A 17479-nucleotide genomic window follows, 5' to 3' on the forward strand; every position below is an offset into this window, starting at 1 on the left:
TTAGTATGCTTAAAATTCAAAGGTTAACCATATGTACAACTATTAAAAGTTAATATACTCATTCATTCTTGTTAAAATCTATTTGAAAAAGCAAAAAATTGGTTTAGTGCAGGCTAATGTTAATTCAGGATTTCATTCTTTTGATGTAGCTCTAAATTAACTCAAAATGTTGGTGAGACATTACTACAGTATCTAAAAAAAAATAATAATTTGTACTTTATTTGTGCCTGTGGGATACATTACTGTAATTGAACTACTTTTTGCCCCCTTTGCTGTATCTAACATTTCCACACTTACAAGATATATAGTTTACATTTTGATTTCTATACAGCATCAAATTTAGTACATCATTGTTTACTGCAATCAATTATTTGAAATGCAACTGGAATATGTTATGAGTTACTTGTGATTACTTTCCTCCCTGGGTTGTAATTTGGATTGTGCAGCTGTGGAAAATGTATTGTTTGGATATTAAAAACTATAGAAATACTGAGCTTTAATTAGAAACACAACAGATGTTCCTTCAATAGTGACTGTAAATTCCCTCAGCGACAAAATATGCAAGTTATGTTTATTTGGCAGTTTCAAAGTTCCTGCATTTTCTGATGGTTTCTAAAGAAGCAGAGAATTCACTCCAACCAGAACAATAGCAGTGTTTACATTGAGATGCTTTTAACTTCTTCTCATGGATCATGTTCACCCTAAACAGTCCCCCTCCAGGCTCAACTATACTCTTGTGAGACAAAAAGCATATTTCCCTTGGCCTCCCCTGTGAGCCGCACCTCTACCTCAACAGCGTGAGCTTGTCTGAAGTTTCTGTTTGGATTTTGGGAGCGCCATGCTTCTATAACCTGAGCTGCCTGTTTGTGTTTTTATCTACAGCCTGAAAGCTTATTGTTTACCGATTCAAACAGTGTGGATCATGTGAATTCTCACAATTTACAGGACATGGTTTTGTTGAGATGAAAGAATTAAATGGAATACATTGCTATGTATCCCCAGTAGCTGCATTAGGTACTAAAGAGCTTGTAGGTATTTAAAAAATGTAAAGCCGATACAGGGAAGAGATGTAGATTATAACGTAATCTAAAGTAAAGGGAAAAAAACACTGTTGGGATTTGGTAAACTGTTAATCGTCTGTTTCTTTTAACTCTTTTATATACTTCTATACACTGCCCTCTTAGATTATTAAAAAAAACACATATAGCCTACATATGGAGCTCCAAAACGGACAAAATGTAGTGATAGGTCAGACATGTCAAAGAAATCACTGATTAATAAATCATATTGTTTATTTACTGCATAATCAAAATAAAGTGTAAAACGAAAAAAAAACACCAGCAGCTAAACACACTAGCCTTAGCGGCTAGCTATACCCGGCTATAGCTAACATTCTTTATAAAACTACACCAGCCAGTGCACATAATGTTAAAAATCATCTACTGTACAAATTATTTTATTTTGAGATAATTTATTCACAGTTTCAAATACTGCTATTAAGTTGGGGCTTGTTGGGTCAAATCACAATTAACATCCTATGAGATTTCAAAGCTCTAAAGAATCCAAATCAGTTGCCGAACTGAAAGTGCATTGGTCCAAAGAACTGCTTAATCATTTATGTCGGTATGAAATGTGTTTCTTATAGATATATAACTCTTCTCAGCATGGAAAAGCCTTTAAAAGTGAATTTACATTAGCATGGGACACTCAAAGTCTCCACTGAAATCAGCCTAACAAAACAAGTAGTGTTAAGAGCTCTTTTAGGACAGAGTGATGTGCCAACTGCCACAGTTTATAGCTTTTAAATAGAGAATACTTTGCTAAAACAACATTGAACAATTCAGAGAATAGAGAAAATCAAATGAGTGAGAGCCTATTATCAGTGTTTTTCATTTTTTCAATTGATTCATTATAGATGAGTTGCAGCTGCAAGTGACAAAATTGGCAGCCCTGGCATATTTGGCAAGATTAGGAATAATTGCTGGATAATCATATTGTAAAGTGATATCCATTCACCAAATAATGGCACAGAGACGCCTGAAAATGCAGGTCTGGAAACAACCCCAAAGCACAAAATATTTTGGGCACAAGATCAAGCTTAAACAGAAAGAGGCAAGAGGCCAAACAGAACAGAATTAGGCTCAGCTACTTCTTAATTTGTCCTTAAATGGCAACACCACAGAAGAAGAGTGCAAGTACATCTGTGCTGAAGTTATACAAAATTGAATAATTTTTAGTTTTGCTGTTAAAACTACTGATCCTAAACAAACCAACCTTAAAAATGGAACAATAGAGTATTTGTTTATGTAATTATGTAATGCCCCTTTAAGACTTTGCAGGCTTTATTCTGCAGCTTGTCAGTTGTTATTCTTGATTCTGGCTCATACATACAGTAGACTAACGAATGAGATTGAAAAAGTAAAGAAATGACTCAGCGACTGTTGCTGATTATCTCACAAATGCTCCTGAAATTGGATTAACACTGTTATCATAAACATGAGTCAGTGAAACATCAGCAAAGATGAACTGATGATGCTGTAAGCAGTGGTGTGCCTCACAGCAGGAGATTTCCAAAACCCAATGCTGGTGACTTCTGACAGGATTCTGGGTTTAATTATTCTGATAAAAGTTTTATGAAGAAAAAATCCTTCATTCATTCCTGACAAATTCAAGACTAACTACAAAGATACCAACACTACTCTATTTGACTACCAACTGTTAAAGCTGCACTAATCAATATTTTTTTGCTGGACTGGCCATGGATCAGCCCTATAACCTTGAATGTCTGTCCGTCACTGACTGACTGATTGACTGAATGATGAAGTTACACCATTGGTTGGCCGGCCCATTGTTGGAGTTCCCCCATTGGTCGTTGCTCTTTCAAAATGAATCGGTACAGTTTCAATTATGTCCTCGGTCTTTTACAGCAGGACTGAGAGTGAGCACAGTCCTGAAATAAGTTTTTAAAACATACATTTACCAATCGAAGCATCAGGAGCTTCCAACCCACGGATACAAAGATACGTGACGGATCCATTTTACCAGCATGCATGGTGGCTAGCAGCTAGTTAGCATGGCTAGAATCATTAGCATAGCCATGCTGTGCTGTATGTAGTCCATAAACTGTATAAAAATAAGGTGTAGCCACTGTGTTTCTGGTTTAACAGCACTGTGCTGGGCAGATGACAGGTGTGTTTACGGTGTTTGTGAGCTCTGAAAGATGTCACAGCGCAGATATGAAGTCACACAGCTGACGGACTGTTAGCCTAGCATGCTAATCCTGTGTAATATGGATGAGACCATATGTTTACAGACATCCGCAGATAGAAACAGATGAAAGAGCAAGGGGAGTAAATAGATCATTAGAATAGTTATAATTAGAATTAAAATAAGTTCTCTGTCAAATCAAACATCCCAAGATATGAGGAATTGAGGCTATTGTTCTTGCAACTGCATTTTTTTTTTTTTTTTTTTTTTACTCAAACGTAGCTTAACCATGTCATGTGATATGCTTCCTCAGTACACTTTAACAAAAAATGTTACTGGGACCACTAAAGAAAATTGACAAATATTTAATATCCAGGAATTTCCATCATAGACACTACCACTGACTATCCTTTTAACAAATTGGCCACAATTTCGCACACTGACTAGACTAAAGCATGATATTGGAAAGGTAAAGAAATGACTCAGCGACTGTTCAGCTGATTACCTCACAAATGCTCCTGAAAATGGATTAACACTGTTATCATGAGCATGGATGAGTCACTGAAACACCAGCAAAGATGATCTGATAATGTCGTAAGCAATGGTGTGCCTCAGACGAGGAGATTCCCAGAACCCATTGCTGGTGACATCTGACAGAAGGACTCTGAATTTAATTATTCTGATGAAGGTTTCATGAAGAAAAAGTCCTTCATCCAATCCTGACAAATTCAAGACTAACAGTGGATATACCAACACTACTATCTTTGACAACCAACTGTTAAAGCTACACTAATCAATATTTTTATATCAACAATGGATCAAATGACTACCTGTCACGTGAAAAGGGTCGTTCATAGTGACAAACACGAGAATTATCACAAGACTCTGCAGTTCCTCTCAGCTCTACATAGCATTTTAGCAACTCTCAGCTAATTGTTTTGGTTTTCCAGCCACAACTTCACTGTTTTGGTTCACTCTCACCGCACTCATCACCTTGTTTCAGCAAAAAAGCTCTGATGTTGTAAACCCACCGTATGCTACTTTCTTAGCATCATGTACAGTAGCAGACAGACAAATTTAGCGACTAGCTGGTGAATATACTGAAGAATTTTACAGCTAAATGCTTTGTTGTGTTCACAGCTTGTTGCACTGCCCCCAAGTGGACAAAAAATCAAATGCTTATTCCCTTTAATCACTATTTATATCACTATAATATTGTTTTGATGTAATCCATAAACTCTTTTAATTTGTTGGCTATTTTAAAGTGTAATGACATGTCACCACACCTATTTTTTCCAGTCTTACTTAAATTTTTTGAGATTAGGGTGACGCTAAAATAATTTGGTTAAGGACAGGGTAAACTGATTTGGCTAAATTGGGTAAATTGTAGTCAGTTGTATTTTCATTTCAGGTTGCATTCCCATAACAATAACACACAATTTTCTCCTCATAAATTAGAGTTTAGCAGTTGATTGTAGTTATTTTTCATGTTGGTCACCTCATCTGACTCTAATCTGTATGTATCTTTTCTGTAATCTTAGTCTTAAATTTCCCTCTTTACATTTGGCGAGTCACTCTCACTATATGCACAGGCTTCACTGTGACCCTCTCCAAATAATCCCATGGATTGAGTCCAAATGACCCAGATTGAGTTTGCTGCTGGTGATAAAAACAGCTTTATGCACGCAAAGAGCATTTAGGAGAAAGAGTGCATCTGCTGAAGAAGGAAGACGGTAAAATTAAAGTTAATTGTAGGCTGGTTATCTCCTGTCCCCACTAGTTTGTGGATTTCGTAAAGAACACTGCTGACTGGAAAAAGTGATCATTTCTTCCATCAATCAGTAGTAACAAAGTATTAATATAAGAAATTAAAACGAGGTTGTCTTTGTCTTCAGCCCCTTAGATGTCCAAGAAGGTATTTCAAAAAGAGGGATCCCAGTTGCATTGAACAGAAAATTAATCTGCAACTATTTTGACCAACAATTCCTCTTCAACTGCTTTCAGTGCTTGAAGTTCAACATTTCTCAATTTTAGTTCTTGCACTTAAATTGATACTTAATATTAATAACTAACTACAGAATTTTTACCTACATTTCAACTGCTTTCATCTCGTCCTCTTCAACTGACATTTCAGCTGCTTAAATATCTAATTCTTCATGTTGACATTTTTACTTTATTTCATCTGTCACTCTTTACATGACAGTTCAGCTGCTTTCAAAGGTTATCCGTCAGCTGACATTTCAATTACTTTCATCTCTTACTCTTCACAATTCAACTCCTTTCACTGCAAGTTAAATGGACTTAAACTGGCACTTCATGTTCCCCAATTTCTTTCACTGCTCAAGGGTTAAATTAAAAATTCAACATCCGTCAGCACTTAACATTTTAACTGCCATTTCAATTTCTTTCAGTAATTGCATTTCAGGTGCCACTTCAACTTTTACAGTATGGCAGCTATTTCCAATGTTTTAATTACAAATTTTCAGCGGTGAGCACATATCTGTTTTCTTTATAACATTTAGCCATTATCATTATAAGATGCTACAAAATAATAATATTCAAGACCCTTAATATGTCATATTTGAGCAACTGAGAATTTTGTGTTTTAGAGAATTAATGTAATGTAATCGATCTACGATTATACTGACTGACATTTCAAACTAATTACCCTTCAACTCACATTTCAGCTGCTTTCAGTGTTTAACTCAATTTTAAACTCTTTTCAGCACTTTCACTAATTAGATAATTTGATTAGGTGAGTTTTTTCTATTTTTAATCTCTAAAGCAAAACCGCAAAACATGAACGGACTCCAGCCTCTCATTTGTAAGGATTTTCTTTGTTTTATATATAGACTGTAAAATATGTGACAGTAAATTGAACCTCTTTGGGTTTTGGACCATTTATCGAATTATAAGCAAGACATCTGTCATCATCCGTCACATTGAGCTTTAAAAATGTAGCTATGGAATTTTTCATAATTTTCTGACTTTTTATAGGCACAATTAATTGAGAATAAATGGCTGTATCCCCATATTGGGCTTCTTTGTGCTCTAGTGATGTCACTCTGAGCATGAGACACATTCGAGCAGCAGAGAGAAATACTACAGTACCCAGCAGCGTTAAGGAACTGTCAGAGTAGGCTGATATATCGGAGTCAATCCTTTAGAGCTGCTTGGGTTTAAAATAGACACAGAGTCAGCGCCGCCCTCTGCAGCCCGCAGCAGCTCCACGTCAGGCAGCGGCTCACTACAGGAAATTTAAACACAGAGTCGTTCACAACACAGACACACGCATCTTCCCGCACCAAGGTCACCGCGCCGGCAGCCTGCACGGGACGCACACACACCTTCATTCTTAAAAGGTAAAGTAATAGTTAATGCCTGTTTATCGCTGACGGCTGACCGGTGATCAGGAGGATTAACCGTGCTTTCGGCGTTTATAGGACGCCACACTATGCAGAGATGCGATATCAAGAGCAAGGCTTAGGCTGTGTGAGTGTCTCTGCTGGATGTTTGAATACATTTGTGTTGCGTTCAGGAGCATTTGGAAAGAGGTGGAAATCCCTTTTGCGCTGCCATGAGGCCAATTCCCTCCTGGAGGAAAATCAGTTACATAAAATATTAATTGGAGCTATTTTTTGGAGCCACTCTGACTCTGAGCGCCGGTTTAGCCCATGTGGGCCCTTGGCATTTAGACTGGTTTCATCCGGTCCTTGTCCTTACATCAACAGCATCATATGATTAGGCTGCAGTGCTGAGGAGTCACTCTGCTGTGACTGCATCACCTTATCAGCTCTAGTTTTTCTAATGGGGGTCCAACTTTCCTTAGGACAGGTCACAGTCTATTATTAGAATATGCAAGGATTTGATGGAGTTTTATTTCCAAGAATTTTCTGGCACTAGCAGAGGATGTTTCACCCCTGGTCAGCTGTTGAGCTGTAAAAATAACTTCACAACGCTGCTGGTTAAATCTGGCAAGTGTTTACAGTGTTCTTGCACTGTAAACTTGATTGAACCATTAAACACTAAGCAGTTAATCAGGTAACAATCACTTGTTGAAATTGATTACATAAACTGATATCAGTTTTCATTTGCCTCTTGTGGAACCACTTTCCTGTGGAAGTGACAGTCACTTTAAAAGTAAATAGTCCTTCATCTGAGTCTATTTATTCTCAATGAAAACAGCAGAACAGTAAGAGGAACTTGCAATAAGATTTAAGTGACCTTGGAGGAAAAAAAAAAAATCAACCCAGAGGCTGATAGAGGTTGGGATGAAGGTACTTTCCCCCCACTTTTATTACATAAAAAGCCCACAAATTGAAAATGTGTTTCAGTTAAAGGAATAAATTGACATTTTGGGAAATATTCCTATTTGATTTCTGGCTGAGAGTTAGATGAGAAGATTGATACCACTCTTATCTGTATGCTAAATGTGAAACTACAGCAGCTGGTTAGCTTAGCTTAGCATAAAAGTGGAAACAGCTAGCTTTGCTCTGTCTGAAGCAAACAAAGTCCACCAATTAACACCTCTAAATCTCACAAATTAACACTGTATATATCATCTATTTAAACCGTACTCAAAACAGACACATTGTAGTTTTACACAGGGGTTATATGCTGGACTATTACTTGGCCAGGCGCACTCACTTGGAAATGAAAAAATATTTCCTAAAATGTCCAATGAAGGAATGTCCAGTGGTAAAAGACTGTTACTGGATGACTGTGACTACATTTTCATGCACAAAATATTCTGGGTTTTGCCCTTATTCCAAAAAAAAGGCAATATTCCTACTAAGCTGCTTACATGGCTAATGAAAATGAATATTCCACTAATATTCCTGTTTACATGCTTAGGGTTTCAGTTTCAGGGTTCCGCTGGGAACGGAGCAGGCAGTGAGGTAAACCAATGAGGTGAAAAACATTGGTGAGCTGCTGCCTGACATTTATAAGTGATATTGATATGACTGATATTATAAATTTACAGTTACAGGCACATCCAGTATCTAGGTTGTTCCATGATGTTTACTACTCTGCTGAGTTGTCACCGTCAGTCAGGATAATAACCAAACCCCTCTGTCCCTGGCGTGGAGAAGGTACATTTTGTTTTTCCAGCCCACCCTGGACAGCTCTCCACTCTCCTCTCATTCCTTTCCCGTCTTCCTTCCTGCTCCAGTATATGTCATTTTGCCTGTGCAGGAGAAAACAGGCAAGAAGGCCGTGTGCCGCAAACTGAGGTAAAAAAACCCAATTGAGATGCATATTCTGAATGTGCTGTATACATGTCCAAAGAATGCTCCTAAAACCTGAATAATACTGGCATATCCCACATGTCTTAATCGGAAAATGCTACAATTGGAATACGGTCGAATTTGTAATATCTAAATGGAATATGCTGTTTATATGACCTGTATCAAATTAAGAATATCGTCGTATTTGGAATAATAGTGCAATATTTGTGTGCATGTAAACGTACCCAATGAGTGCATCTTAGAACAAAAATTGTTTTCAGTACATTTTGGAAGATATTCAATAGATGACTGTCAGTTTGTGAAGAAGCTGTGACTATTTAAATCTTCTGGTTTAAGCCTTTAGGCAGAAATATTTGTTCAGTGAAGGTCTTGCTCTTACTGGCCTTTTGGTCTTTCTTGTTCTTGCACCTTGCTCATAAGGTGAGACAGGCACATTTTTTCTTTCTGTTCTGTTTTTTTCTTGTTTTAAAATGATGACTTGCATGAAGCTTCACTCAAGGTATTTCTAGGTACATTACAGTGTCAAACTTTTTCTGACTGACCAAGATACTGGTCTCTTTACTCAGGTGTTAATGGTTGACATCTTTGTGTAATTAAGCATTGTTGGCATGGTTGTACTCAGATTTCTGCTCCTGTGTGGATATGAATATACATTTGTGGGCGTTTTTTTTTTTTTTTTTTTTTTTAAAGTTTGGATTAGGTTTCAAGATCAAGACTTCTTTCCATGTTCCCTGGGGGAAGTTTGTTGTGGATACAAGTCTGCTGTGTGTAAACAATACCACCTGATACACAACAAGGCACCATTCTCCACATTAAAAACATATGCAAAATAAGTGCAATGATTTATTTTTGATAACTATAAACCTATAAATAAAATTGAAAATGTCAGGTGCTGCATGTTGCATTTTTAAACATCCAGATTATTTTTTCAAAAATAGCGTTTTAAAGTCTAAGACAGAGATGACTGTCAACCTTTAGTACACTCATAAAGATTGTAACAAACTCCAAGCTCTGTTTCCTCTGGAAGAACAGCTCCCTCCTCTTGTTAAGTCAAAATCAATCCAGCAGAATTCCCTCCAAATCTGACACCATGTCTCACAGGGTGAATAATTGAAATTAAATATTTTTTTTTTTTTTTTTTTTTTACTGTCAAGGATTTTATCCAATGAAATGGGGGCATTAGCCTGATGTTTTCTACCCTGTATCTTTAATCTATGTCCTGTTTTATGCTGCTGCATTAACTTGATTTCACATTGCATCATTCAGTTTAATTTGGAAATTGCGGGGAATATGAAAGTAATGTATACTTATTTTTCTTATGGAAAAACAAACCACTTTTAAAGCAATTGACAAGATGTTCAAGCACTCTGCCACCCAGAGGATCATCTGTCAATGAGCCAGTGTGTGTGTGTATGTTGATAATGACGTTTCTACAGATGTTGTTTCCTTCTGTTTAGCGGAAACTAAAACAATTCTGACTTATTAACTGGGCTGGGACTGGGTGTGTGTGACATTCATCACTGCAATTTAATCTCCACAATCTGCATATACTCTGTTAAATGGTAGTTGTATGATATTTAAAGATACCATGTAGACACATTTTAAGACATGTAAAAAGAGCAATATCATTGCTTTGAATAATGATTTGTGTCTGATATGTTTTTTCTCACAAAAAAATTTCAAATCCAGAATGAAAACTCCAAAGAAAAAGAAAAAAAAGCTTCCAGAATCTATGAATATGCACATATTTTTCATTCCAAAAGTAACATGTGAAACAGGAGATGCGTCTGTGCACTGAAGTTTTCAACTTTCCACACCACACTTGTGTGTATTGAATATTGGACAGCAGTTGGCTTCTGAACTAGTGGTGATGTCACAAATCATTCTTTTAGGTACACTCCTTAAAGTGAGATCTAAGATAAGCACACAGAGAAACTTTCCCCCTTCAGCAGATGAATCTGAACAGCCTTGAAGTGTCAAATTCTGCACATACATCATTCTGCACAGGGCAGAAGAAGAGCACATTTTTGACTTTTCAGGGGGTTTTAACTCAATTTCCTCGATAGATCAATATCAGTGTCTTTGCCACATGTCAAGCTGGAGGTGAAAAAAAAGATGTGACATAAATGAATGACTCTGACCTTCATTATGTGATCAGAGGTGTAGAGAAGAGTGGGAGCTTTTGATTGGGTGTTGAAAGTGGGCGTTGTCGGCCCACATGGAAAGGTGAAGTGGATAGACTTCGAAGCATGCTTTTATGTACCGCTGCGTAAATATACCCTGCTGTCATTAAATGAAATCCAAAAAATAAACACACAGAGGAAGCAGCTTTGCAGGTTGAGAGATTTTGTTTTGTGTTGGCAGAGGTTTGCCATCCATTTTTAGTTTTGTCGTCTTCCAGCTGCGACGGAAATTTATAGGACCACTGACAAGTTTTTTTAACCATGTTTCGTCCCCAGGAGTTAGCTCAAGGGCTTCAAAGTGTTAGAGATTTACAATTGAGTAGAAAGGGTATTATAGTCTTAGTATATTTTATGGGAAGACCCCCTGCCTGATGGCCTTTTTGATCAGAAAGCAGCTTTCAGAGGAAGCCATTGTTTCTATGTTATTTTTCCCGTTTGTTGGTGTGCAAGACCAAGGGCAAATGTATTTACAGGATCACTGTAGTGATTAGATGTCATGTTGATAACAGGAAAGAAATGTGTAGTTCAGTCAACATTAAGAGAGTTGCTGACTGGGTTAATGATGAACTATTTCTAAAACAAAGTGAGTAGTACAACTCTGAGGTTACCTTAGAGCTAATCTTGCGTTGCCATAACTTAAAGTCTCATGAGACTTGGGTGGAGTGGGTGGGAGGGTGTGAGGGTCATGCTGGCAGACGCTGATTGTAAAGGTCAGTTGTCCTTTTGTTGAAGTGTGTCATGGCTTACAGCACCCGTTTATCTGAATGACATTTAAATATTTCTGCTGTTCAAGGTCTAACAACAAATAGTATGTATGCTGTAAAGGCAAAGATATACTATATCTTATACAGATTATACAGGATTGTGTTCTTGCCCATTAACTATGATTTAATCATGTTCCAGCACCTGTCAGTCAACTAACCTTGAGAAGCCCTTGATAATAGTTTAAACCATACAGGCCTTCACCAAAGCTATTAAGAAACAATTATTAAGAGACCTCTATCCAACCTTTGACCATCACTGTAAGTGGGAAAAAAATCATTCCAGTCAGCAAATATGAAGTCAAAGAAAGATTAAAAGAAAAATTGAGTTTTTTTCCTTGGAGTGTTGGCTTTACTGTACTTTTCTTTCTTCTGCTTTAATGGGCTTTAGATGCTGTCTCAATGAAGTCTGATCATGTAAATACCCAATTCTCTCAAAATATATTTTACTTAATTTACTTAAGAATATGCACAATGTAAACATGATATGAACAGGAATATTAAAGGTATTGAAACTGGATTTTGGGGCCTTTGGGGTGTTGTGTCACTCCATTTGGTGCATGTTAATTGAAACCCGTAACTCACACTGGACATACTGGGATGTGCCAGTTCTGGGGAAAATAATATTCATAAAACTGCTGTTATTCTGAAGATTTGACACTGGTAAATATAGCAGTGGTGTATCCATAAACAACATCTGTGCTGGGTTAATACTGCTGGTGTGTCGGCTTACATGGTAAATAATATGTTCATGTTGTTGACGTGTGTCATAAGCCGGGGGACTGTGTTGCCCTTTAGTTGTTGCTTGTCCCACCTCAGCTGAACCCAGACTTCCCCATTTGACCAATCCATAAAGATTGTAGGGCTGCAACTGATAATTATTTTCATTATTGATTAATCTGTCGATAATTTTCTCGATAATGTTCATCATCGGTTAGTTGTTTGATCTATAAAATGGTGAAACATGCCCAGGATGACGTCTTCACATCAACAGTTTCACATTTCACATTTTCAGATACTGGAATCTGAGAATATGGACATTTGTTTTCTTAAATGAATCAAAACCATGAATCAATTATCAAAATAGTTGACAAATAATTTAACTAATCGATTAAATGACTAATCGTTGCAGCTGTAAACAAGTGTAAATCCAAATCCAAGCCTGTCACACCTGTATGTGAATGTTTTTCAAGACACTCACCTTGATAGTCAACCCCCCATACACGCCTCCTGAAACTCACCTGAAATACAACACTGTGGTCTGAGCCTGGCCCTTGTTGTGAAGTAAACCTGAGATCCTGTGTCTGTCCTTTCTACAAAGAATGTAGTTTCCTTAGGCTTTCTGCCAAGCTAGTAAGTGATGTCCTTGTAGGAGACAGACACACATTGTTGTACTGCAGTCAAGTACTATGTAACCCAGTCTGATGAGCTCTTGCCAGTTGGATGATTTGATTATAGAAACACTATTTTGGTTCCTGCAGTCCCGCCGTCTCATTGCTGCTCACTTCCCAAGCTCTGTTGCTTGAATCGCCTCATCAAGGTGAGGGCAACAGGTCATCTCAAGTACATGCAGAGGACACTGGACTGAAACAATTTGTATGCTCAGCTCCGCAAAACACAAGGACAAGGGTCTCTTTGTGTATGTGTGTGTGGTTTCTAACATACTAGTCTGTAGCTGCTGAACTTTGACCTTCCTGTGGAGAAAAAGAAGAATTTCCCTACAAGGATCAATAAAGTTTTATTATTACCTGACACCTCGACAATCAATTCCTTCTGGTTGCAGATTTGGGTTAATCTAACCTGCCCAAAATAAACTTTCAAGTATTAACAAACTCTTTCCTGTGGGTGCGCCCAGAGGTGAGGCTGCTAATGAACCAATATATGATGTGATGATAGTGTTTTAATAAACCCTTCAGAACACGCTGGCTGTGAACGCAGCCTGTCAGTCACCCTGCTGTCAGCTACTTTGAAAGCAAGAAGGAAGTGTTGACATTGTAATGACAGGACGGTGACTTTGCTTTGTTTGACTACTTATGTACTTATATGGTTGATCATAAACCAAATTCGTCAAGCTTGGCTGAAAGTCTAATTTTATCACACCATAGCTGCTCTTTTATGGTCAATCTGTTTGGAGCTTCATATTCAAACCCATCAACTTAAGCAGCTTATGAGTTGTGAGGCTCCTTCGTGCAATGTCGTCACGTTCAATCAATCAAAACCAGTATCTACACTGAGGGCTGCTGCGGACAGTCTGTAATCTGATTAGCATGGATTAGACCCACTGTATGGAACTCTGGAAAAAAGGCATAATCGCTAACTTTGATTAAAGTGGCAATGCAATGGATATACAGAGAGGATTATATTTCTGTTCACAAGGCACAACCGCAAGATGTTTTGTTGGTATTCAGGCAACCACCTAGTTAAAATCAGGTGTAATCACCAGCACAAATGTGTGTCAGTGTTACAGTATAATGTGTTGACATTACAAAATATAAGACCCAAACAAAACTTGATGTTTGCAAATGAATCATGAATGCTCCCCTTATTGTTGGTTAAAGCTGGCACTGGTTTGCAGCAATTCCAAAAAATCATAACCTCAATCAGTTTTATTCAACATTTTTAATATAGATATATATTTTTTTCTATATCATATTTTTCTTCTTTGAAAGATAGTGATTTTAGGAGATTCCAGTTGTGGCACAAAGTTTAAAAGATCATTAGAATATTTAAAGCTGTACGAATCAATATTTTTATAGTAATAATGGATTAAACAATTAAAGGTGCACTGTGTAAATGTCATGGCATCTAGTGGAACAGACTTGGCAGAAATGGAATATAATATTCATGAGTATGTTTTAACTAGTGTGTAATCACCTGAAAATAAGAATCATCATGTTTTTGTTGGTGTAGTCTAGCTAGCAACAGTAGTTGGTGTAAACCAAAAACAACTATTAGACCTACATTTGTCAGGTGGGCAGAAACCAAAATGAATGCTAATGTTTTGTGTCTGCTGGATGTGTGACCCTGTGTCTAGACAGCGTGTCAGATGCGTTTTTCACGCACACATCACACGCAACACATACGCTCTCATTGTAATCTATGCAGCTGTCCACACAGGCTCCATGCAGGCTCATGTCTCAGCCGCGTCTAACGGGCGTAACCACGACCTGAAGTGTTCATTTATGCTTCAAGTCTTTTCTCCTCCATTTTATGTACATCACTACAGTCATATGTATTGGGCTCTGAGCACTTCCACCACGTGGGTGACCTACGCTCAACATTGCACCTAAAGGCCTCAAGTGTAGACACATGGATGGAGCACTTGCTGCTGCTGCTGCTGCTCTGCTGACATGCTGCTCAAAAGTTAAAAGGCCATTGTTACCAGCTTTATAAGAAACATAACATGAAAATGAATTTTCTGGTGGCACTCTGCAGTCACCATAAAGCCATTACTTTTATTATCAAATATTTATTATCAAATAAATAATAATATTATTGATTCCCTTTTTACCTCATTACCTCAATCTCTATAAATCTCTCTAGTGACAAATTTATTTCTGTTTTATAAAATGTGGCCAGTGCATTATTAGCGCAGTAGTGAGTCATCCTACTAATGGCTTCCTGTTGACACTTCGAGCAGAACTCATCAACAGAGCAATATCACAATCTGATCTGGGGAGAGCAGCAACAAGGAACATCATTATATGTTGATAGCTGATGGTTATGGGTCATTTACAGACACTCTGAACACTGAAGTTTAGCTTCCATTTCCCTTGTAAGTCTTTGATATCCTTAAATTAAGTTTGCTGCTGTAAAATGTCAATTCCATTAAGACTACCCAGTGCTGTTTCCTGTGGATTAACTGTGGAATAGCGCCCCCAGGAGGTGATGGGAATTCATTGTGCTCCTTGTAGACAATTGGGGTGGTCTACAATTGTTTTTTTTAAAAATAATCTTTTCCTGGTCACTTTTACATGGTCTTGTGATTTCTGTGCTGAAGGAGATAGGGACTGAAGCTCCAAAGCACTTTTGTTTTGCATTTACAGAATTCAACTTGCCCTTATTGCTGCCACAGATAGTGCTAGATAGCCAATTAATTCAGCAAGAATCTTTCTAAATGCAAAATATTCATATATTCATACGCTGGATTCCATTACAAGGGAAAAACAATGGGTTTGAAAAAATAACTTGCTGTATAAATTTGATAGGAGATAACGCTTAGAGTAATGACTCAAAAGTGTAAACCGATGTGTATATTACGGGATGTCAAGTGGCCTTGCTGAGCCATCACCAAGAAGGCACAGCTACGTTTTTTGTTCACCACCACAGCAATTTTTACAGATCAAACACTAAGAGCAAGCCTCCTTATGATGATGATCATATAGTCTACTATAGTCTACTTCTACATTAGAAGGCAGATGGCTGCCCACCTAGAGCCTAATTCTGCTCGAGGTTCCTTCCAGTTAAAGGGAAGTTTTTTCTTGCTGCTGTCACCAAGTGCTTGCTCATGGGGGAATGTTGGGTTGACGAATATGGTCTAGACCTGCTCTATGTGAAAAGTGCCCTAAGATGATGATCCTGTGATTTGGCTCTATATGAATTAAACTGACTTGACTTGGTTAGCCAGGGTAAGGAATTTGCATGCATATTTTTGCCCGTTTTTCAAGTTGTGTCACTGGGTGTTTCAACCTACTCTTTGTTCTACTAGCTGTTGCAATCACTGGTTGTAATTATATTAAAGCCACACATGCAGTGAACCTGTTTAGCTTTGTTAATATCCACAGCTCATTCTGCCATGCAAACATGAGGAAACATGTTGATTCTTCCACAGGCTGTTCATTTATGTGCACATGCTGCATTCTCCCAAACTGGTTGCCAACATCTCAGTATGCCATAATCTAATTATACAGCTGTAAATTATTCCTGGCTGATTAGAAAGGTGATGCTAATGAGGTTGGACAGAGCTGAAACATCACAGCTACCTGTTTTTTCCTCTGTGATGTGTCTGTGAATGTGTGTGTGTTTCCACATGTCAGGATGCTTGTAAAAATCAACAGAGTCAGGTGTGGCTGTAGACATTTGCTTCTGTTTGGGGTTTTTTTGGGGTTTTTTTTTACACATAATTAGGGCGTGTTTGCTTTGTATACACCAGCACCTGATTTTTAGTGCCATTGTGGTTCTACCAGTATACAGCCTTAAATCTGTTTCCATTACTGCCTGGGGGCTGGTGGGTGTTCACAAGGTGAGTACTGGGCGAGGCAGGTCTGGTCTCTCAGGTATGGTGAGTGCATGTCCTCTACAACGGATCATTAAACCGTGTGAGTGTGTGTGTGTGTGTGTGACCAAGTGTTTGCACATGCCTTCTCCAGGATACGGATCTGATACGGACCTGCTGGTATGTCCTTCTCCCTTACGTGTCACATTACTGCTGGCAGTTAATGTAAATGACAGAAAGGACAAAGCTTTTGACCTCTTTTATAATCCCACAGCCGTCTGTATACTGTCAATATGAGCTGCACCTGGGTATTTTATATATTGTCCCTTTTTAGTGTATAGACTTTTTTTCTATATACTAACGACTGCTCACTTTGAGGTAAATGTATTTCAAACCTTTAAGTCCCAAAGGACTTTAGAGAGACGGAGAAAAAGCCTGCCTAGATCTGGCTAATCAATAATCAATCACAGAGGAAAATGAAGTCATACATTATGTAAGAAAGAAAACACTAGGAGGCAAAAAAACATAAGGATCTTGTTGGTAGGTTTTCTTCGCTGCATGTTTTAATTTCCTCTCCATTTTTTCCATTTTCTGTCATTGCAGTGAACAATCAGTGTTGAGGTGGGCCAACGATGCCGCCCCCAGCCACAAGTCCCCCTGCTGTGCCCCCACCAGACGGCGGTTGGGGGTGGGCTGTGGTGCTCGGATCTTTCATTTCTATAGGCTTCTCGTACGCTTTCCCCAAGGCCATCACAGTCTTCTTCAAGGACATCCAGATCATCTTCGATGCCTCCTACAGTCAGATCGCATGGATCTCCTCCATCATGCTTGCGGTCATGTATGCTGCAGGTGAGCCATTGGTTG

General features: G+C 38.1%; 1 protein-coding gene across 2 annotated transcripts in view; it reads left to right on the plus strand.

Moving 5' to 3' along the window:
• Positions 1–6407: 6407 nt before the first annotated feature.
• The window catches only part of LOC122974954 (monocarboxylate transporter 2-like), a 29831-nt gene continuing 18759 nt past the window's right edge, over positions 6408–17479 (plus strand). Inside the window, exons 1-2 of one of the 2 annotated variants that reach the window (XM_044343052.1) lie at positions 6408–6569; positions 17219–17464. In XM_044343052.1, the coding sequence (XP_044198987.1) occupies positions 17248–17464 (217 nt within the window). In that variant the 5' untranslated portion in view covers positions 6408–6569; positions 17219–17247. Of the gene's footprint in view, positions 6570–8267; positions 8442–17218; positions 17465–17479 lie in introns of those variants that run through there. The other variant, XM_044343053.1, reaches the window with a different exon arrangement.

The sequence above is a fragment of the Thunnus albacares genome, chromosome 23 (assembly GCF_914725855.1).
Source record: "Thunnus albacares chromosome 23, fThuAlb1.1, whole genome shotgun sequence".
Lineage (NCBI taxonomy): Eukaryota > Metazoa > Chordata > Actinopteri > Scombriformes > Scombridae > Thunnus > Thunnus albacares.